We start from the raw sequence: 7,087 nt of genomic DNA, 5'->3' as shown, positions 1-7,087 counted from the left end.
TTTTCTAATGTCGGGAACCTTTCCAAGGCAAGATCCTTCGGACCCATCCCTGCAGAATAAACCTCGATCTCGTGCACCGCACTCTCAAAAATTTCCCTATACATAACTGATTAAATCACAGTCTTTTCACCAGGAAATATGACCCCAAATGATTGTTTACACCAATGAAGTGTTGAACATTGAACCTTAAAGGGAGTGATACCCCAAGACCAAAACCTTCACCACTTGAGCCAACTCCTCGAGATTTCACACCAAGAAATATGGGACCAACTTTTTATCGTCATTTCCCTTTTATTGGTTTCAATTTTTGTTTTGTATTAACTTATTTGGGGTATTTAGGATTCCCCTTCTCCATGTTGATACTACCTTTTAATTTAATACAATTATTATCCTCCCAACAAACAAACGGATTGTTATTGAGGATGTGCATTCACTCCATGCTCCAAGGGGCTACAAAAAAGTTAATACACACTCTTTCTAACAATTCACGACACTATCATTTTATTGGGGCGGGGAACTAACTGCTCTTGATTGCTTGCACAAACTTATAGCATTGGCAAAGAAGATTGGCATTCACTAAAATTATCCTAGGATAAGGAAAGAAACATTTTCAAGAAACATTTGTTCGGTTTGTTGTAACTCGAGGGAACAGCAAACACATTCTCAGAAGGCCACAACACTGCAGTGTCATTGATGCTCACTTCTAATTTTCTTCGTTCAACGAGAAAGATTTGAACATGTGACTAACCTCAACCTCATCCCACCACCTCTTCATCACTTGAGTCAAGAGCCAAGAGTACGTCACCAATGCTTGTATGAAGCTTTGTGCTCTCAACTGTAGCTTTGATAGAAGCACCCCCCCAAGTCGAGTAAACTGAAATCGGGACTCCTGCCCTCAAAATTTATTCTCCACAACCTTAAAAGCCCTCTCCTTCTCCTCGACAGACCCACCTAGATTATATCAAAGAAAGATAATTGAGTGTGACGTGATAATGTTGTGATGTACTTTTTGTTTTTGATCGATAAACAAAAATGTTGTTAAACACTTTTTTGATAAGTCAAGATTTTATTGATTACATTTTTTTTTTTTTATAAGTAAAGAGCATTATCAATGTCCTAATTCGAAAAAGAGAACCATAAAGGAGTATACAAGATAAACATCTAATTTGAAAAAGGCATTAAAGAAAATCCCCAAAGCTATCAAAAAACAAAGTTGAGCAGCCATCATTTGGAATAATGTTCTAAAACAAAGACCACTTCTGGCACTGTCTTCTCACAATTCTCAAAGTTCCGATCGTTCATTTTATCTCCATGAGCACCACATTAAGCATGCGGGATCAACTTCCAAAAAATATCCTTCTTAGGGTAGCAAAATTTCCTCCCCAACATGATAAAAGATCCACCAAAAATAGAAATTGGAAAAATGGTTAAAACCAAACAACCTTAAGTCATCGTCCCAACCTAGCACCATGATCTTTCCCTGATAACACATGATCCTACAAACCTCTATAAGATCTTCTATTTGTTTTCATTTAAGTATTCGGTATCATGCTTCTTGAATAAGTTTACCGTAGTCATTCATAACTCCATTAGCAACTCTTAGCACATATAAAACATTCCTACCTTAATAGTTACACCTTAGGTAGGCAACCATCAGATTTCGGTTGGTCTAAACAATAAATATTGGATCTGATACAGAATTGTCAAGGAATGATACTAGTCACACAAGATAATTTTTTTTTTTCTATAAGTCCCTTCACAGAAGATATTCTTGATTCTAAAGCCACACAAAGTAACTTTTGTAATTTTTTTGTCTCCTTTGTGGTGGAATTTACTCCAAAACTTCTAAAAGATATTTTCCAAAATATCATACAGTTTTAAGAGAAAAGCATAATTGAAACCCTGGAACTCAAAGCTTATAACTTCTCTACCACTCAAGTCTCCTACATAACTCACCTCAGTATAATTTATCTCCACTCCAGCTATCCAGGGAGTTTATTTATTTAATTATTTTGATAAATGGGTATCTCGAGAATTAATCCAAAAATGTTTCCTACAGACTTGAAAGTACTAAAATTGCAATTGCCTAATGCTAAAAGAGATAACAGGTAATAATGTATCTTGAGATCTGTGTTACCCAAACAGATTGAGTTTGTGTATTTTCATTTTCTGTGATTTACAATGAAGGTCTCTCATTGAACATCATCTTCTTCAGTATTTTCCATTAACACTAATGATGGGTTACTCAAAACTGGTCCTTATTGAAACTAAGGTTTTTCAGCTCTCCGTGGAAGGTAGTCGATCGGTGTGTGTTGTAGAGCGAGGTAGAAAGGTGGTGAAAGAGCTTGTTTTTCTTGGCAATGAAATGGCTTGTGCAGACGACGGAGGAGTGCTTGCTCAAATGGGAAAAAGGAATTTAACAAAATCTCCCCTGTAAGCAGCAGCGCTTTCATCGCACAAAAATGTTCTAATGCTTATGGAAGATTCCTGACTCTAGTGAGAGGGGGTGGAAGAAGAAGCCGCATCATAATCCCTGAAGAAGTGGAAGGGAAGGGTTGGAAAAAAATGGCTCTGGAGCTCCATGAGGTGCATGAAAGTGTGGGAAAATTGGGGAAGAATTTATCGAAAGGGGCTGGAAACATCCAACAGAAGGACTCGGAAAAAGGCTTACTTAAGTCGTACACAGAGGCTGTCTTGACTCCATGTGCTGGCTCTGCCATTAGAGGAGTCCATTGTAGGACGGAGGAAGCACCAAGAAGAGATGGGCAGTCGTCGAAGGGCACAAAGAGCAATCTGGAAAATGCACAAAGGCATGGTGTTACCATTGTAGAGGCATGCCAGACACGTTGGTCAGACACACTACCAACCAACAACACTTACGCAACAAGGGAGGGGGGCGCTCTACTCAGTGGTCATGGTGCAGATCAAATCACCTTAGATAGCAATAGCCTCAAAAGGGAGATACTAGACTTGAGGGAGACGGTCAACTGCTTTATTTAAGGGGTAAACCAACGTTTCAGGCTGGGCTTAGAAGTATCCGTGGGCAGTGGATTTATCGAAAGGTGCTGGAAACATCCAACAGAAGGACTCGAAAAAGGCTTACTTAAGTCGTACGCAGAGGCTGTCTTGACTCATTTGAAGAAGTTAAATAGAAAATGATCATAGATACAAAAGCTCTGTAATATAACAACACAAGTAATTCCTGCAGAAAATGCGGAAAAAAATCATTAGCATTGGCGAGTTCTTATATCACCATCACATACAGGAAACATTGCAAGGCATTGAAATCATGATCCATGCAAGATATACACATGAAGACTTTTCATCCAAAAATATACACAAGTGGCATATTGCCTTGTAATAAGAGTACGTACAACGCATCGATGCTGACTACACCAGACAACCGTGGTGCTAATCACAGGTTGCATAACAAGAACACACAAAGCACCAAAAGATTACTGCTAATTTATCTTTAAAATTAAAGCTTCCTATAGATGAAAGTCTCACCTGATTACCACCGAGAATCATCTTAGGCCGTCAACCAAACCCTCCAATTCTCTCCTCCCAAACCTCCTACCCTGCAAGCTAGAATCCTTACACCTTACAGCAAAGTAAAATATGAGCCAAGCCACCATGAAATAAACCTCCACAGCTGACTGAATCACCATTGCAAAGAACCTCCCACAGACTCGAGCAAGAACCCATCTTACAAATGAGCCACAAAAGATAGCTTCCAAACACTTAATCTGGATAGCCTGGTTCAACATTGTCGATATCAGATAACAACCTTCCTTCATTATCTCCCTCCCGGTCCTCCTTGAGTCTACTATGGCAACCCAAGCATCCACAGAAAAAATAAAAGCCACAATCGTATCGGCCAAAAACCACGTAAACAAAAACCCTGAAATCTCCTTCTCATAACCACTAATCCATGGAGACATAATCGAAAATGGCATCAATTTCAACCTCACAAAAAGCTTAAAAAATGAGTACTGATCTTCAATTTCGCCGAAATACCACAACCCTAAGAGTTGAGTTAGTGCATCTCTCACCGCCCATCTCATCAAAATAAACCCTGAAAGCCTCTTGAGGCCCAATCTCGAACCCTCCCACATTGTACCGAGAAATGAACTGAACCTCCCTAACAGATCATTCGCAACAGTAATAAAAACAATGCCTAATACCAATGAATACGAAACGAGAAACCCTAGAATCACCCAACCATAGGCGGCGGATAGAAAACTCACAAGGAAGAGCAGCGTTGCGGCGTCGCGCCGACCAAGCTCTAGTCCTTTGATAAGGAAATGGAAATCCACGATTCTGTCCAAGTCTTGAACTTCCTCCAAGCTTTCTTCTTGCTCATCTTTGTGGTCGTCGCGTTTGTCATCGTCGGAGGAAAGATACAAGCTCTCAGCTCGGAAACTAATTCCGGTGCGGACGATCTCAGGGATGTTGATCCCGTTGTCAATTACGGGACTCGAAGACCCTAATCTGGGGCTGAAATTGTTGAAAAAGACAAGGGTGCCATTGACTGGTGGCTTGCGGTTGAAGCCGAAGGCGGACCGATCCTCTTCTTCATTGCCGGAGAAGAAGTCCTCGTCAAGGGTGCCGATGCGGGTGAGGTGAAGGAAGGGGCGACGGCGGCGGCGGCGTAGAGCGGCGGGGGATTCATCGGGGGAGGAAAGGCCATGGCGACGGGAGGCTTGGGTGCCGGCGAGGTCGAGGCGGGATAGGAGCGCCTTGAGGGAAGCGTCTCGATCGATGAAGGAGGTAAGATGGCGGGTGCCATCCTCGACGGTGGTGCGGAATGAGAAGAGAAGGAGCGCCAGGAAGAGGAATGTGGGGAGCTTGGAGGTGAAGGAAGAAGTTGTCTCGCGGAAGATCTGCGAGGTTCTGGAGAGGTTCTCCAGCCGGAACTGATCAGTCATGGCGTTGATTTTTCATGGGTCTGGGGTTGGGAGAGAGACCAATAGAGAAGACGAGCGGCCTGCGTGTTCTCCTAAGGAGGATGATTTCACGCGACGAATAGCACGTAACTGCAACGCGCTGGACGTGTGATTTGTTGGTAGTGAGGGTGTACACGTACAGTTGCATCATTTATTAAAAAACAATTCTATCCATAGTCATTATATCACATATAATTTTTTATTTTTTTATTTTTTTATTATTAAATATATAGTGTATGAATAATAAGAGCATTAGCATTAATTTTTCTATATGTAAATGTAAAATCATATATTTTAGAGATGAACTGTTTGAGATGGAGTTATCGAGAGTTTGGAAACCCTCGAACAGTTCAAGAGCTTCGCCAACTAGTGAGGACTAAGCATCCCAAATTGGTCTTCCTGATAGAAACCAAGTGTAACCGAGAAAGAATGGAGAAAATTAGATTGAAATTGAATTTTGACAACTGTTTTGTGTTGCCAGTACAGGAAGGAGTGGGGGGTTGGCCTTATTATGAAACTCTTCTTATGAGGTAGACATTCTGAATTACACCACATGGTACATCTCAGCTCTCATTAAACATCTTTCATAGAATGTAACTTGGCAACTAACTGGCTTCTATGGCCACCCCATGACCTATAAAAGACATGAGAGTTTTTGTTTACTGAATTATCTAAAGCCTGCAAACAACATACCATGGCTTTATTTTGGTGATTTTAACGAAATAACTCATTAGAGAGAAAAGTATGGGGTATCTCACAGACCATATAGGCAGATAGCCACCTTCAAGAATGCACTAAATGAATGTGACCTCCTTGACCTAGGATTCATAGGCGATAGCTTTACCTGGTCAAACAACAAGGAATGGAGGCACTTCACCAAAGAGAGACTAGATAGGGCCTATGGAAATATTGCATGGATCACCAAATTCAACAGTCACTCAATATATCACCTAGCCAGCACTCAATCAGACCATAGACCTATCTTAATTCAGACCAGTGCTCAGTGTCCAACTTAACCTAAGAAAAATACATTTAGGTTTGAATCTGCCTGGACAAAGCAGTAGGAGTGTGTAGACCTTATTAAGCATGCATGGGAAATTTCAACTAGGCACACTAACCTTTTACAAAGCACTCTTCAAGGCCTCAATTACTGTCAACAGGAATTAAAAACCTGGAGTAGAACCAAGTACAAGGACTAGGGAAAGATCCTCGAAGAAAAAACTGAGCTTCTTCACTACCTACAAGACCAAAATGAGGGCAACCTAACTGAAGAAATTAGGAGGGTGCAACAAGAGGTCAACTCATTGCTGAATGATGAGAACTTAAAATGATAACAAAGAGCAAAACAGGCTTGGTTGAAGGATGGAGATTGAAACACTGCATATTTCCATAAATGTGTCAGCCAAATGAAGAAGCACAATGCCATCAACAAGATCATCACCAGCTCTGGCCAAGAGACAACAAACCCTCAAGCTATTAGCAATGAATTCCAGATGTTTTTCAAGGACTTGTTGTCCACATCATGCCCGACCAGAATGCCCAGCTCCAATGCCCCAAGTGATTACTGAGGAAAATAAAACTTTTCTCTCCAGAGTATTCACAGATGAAGAGATCAAGGAAGCTATTCAAAGTATGAATCATCTAGGCTCACCTTGGTCGGATGGTTTTCCAGCCTTATTTTTCCAAGAATACTGGACCACAGTAGGGCCTCGAGTATGCGAGACAGTTTTGGTAGTTCTAAATGATGGCCAATGGAACAAAAAACTGAGTGAAACTCTCATAGCCCTTAAACCTAAGAAGCATAACTCATCTCAAGTCACTAACTTTAGGCCAATTAGTCTTTGCAATGTCTTTTACAAGATTATTGTAAAATCTTTGGCTAATAGGTTGAAAACCATACTGCCTAGTATCATCTCCCCCACACAAACAGCCTTTGTTCCAGGGAGACTCATAATAGATAATGTCATAGCAACATTTGAATCCCTACACACCATGAGGTCTAGATTAAAAGGAAGAGATGGGTACATGGCCTTGAAGCTAAACATGAGCAAAGCATATGATCCTATTGAATGGCCATTTATTAAATCTGTTATTGAAAAAATAGGGTTTGCAACTGTTTGGGTTGATTTAGTTATGAAATG

At 40.8% G+C, this 7,087-nt stretch overlaps 1 protein-coding gene across 2 annotated transcripts; it reads right to left on the bottom strand.

The window, feature by feature from the left end:
- Positions 1-555: 555 nt before the first annotated feature.
- On the bottom strand, positions 556-5,022 carry LOC109013739. 2 transcript variants are annotated; one of them, XR_001999624.2, is made up of 3 exons: positions 3,508-5,022; positions 3,104-3,202; positions 556-951 (listed from the first exon to the last, which is right to left on the bottom strand). XR_001999624.2 is itself a non-coding variant. In XM_018995936.2 (2 exons), exon 1 carries the CDS (start codon positions 4,926-4,928, stop codon positions 3,525-3,527), a length of 1,404 nt encoding a protein of 467 aa, XP_018851481.1. In that variant the 5' UTR covers positions 4,929-5,022; the 3' UTR covers positions 556-951; positions 3,508-3,524. The 2 variants fall into 2 exon arrangements, 1 of the variants encoding a protein (XP_018851481.1); XM_018995936.2 differs by lacking the exon at positions 3,104-3,202.
- Positions 5,023-7,087: the final 2,065 nt, after the last annotated feature.

This window comes from Juglans regia, chromosome 4 (assembly GCF_001411555.2).
Source record: "Juglans regia cultivar Chandler chromosome 4, Walnut 2.0, whole genome shotgun sequence".
In the NCBI taxonomy this organism is placed as follows: Eukaryota; Viridiplantae; Streptophyta; class Magnoliopsida; order Fagales; family Juglandaceae; genus Juglans; species Juglans regia.
Note: the sequence above shows the minus strand (reverse complement) of the source record. Positions and strands in the feature narration are given on the sequence as shown.

Excerpts from the sequence above, each read along its gene's own strand:
- LOC109013739 (XM_018995936.2), bottom strand. The coding sequence starts at position 4,928 with ATGACTGATCAGTTCCGGCTGGAGAACCTCTCCAGAACCTCGCAGATC.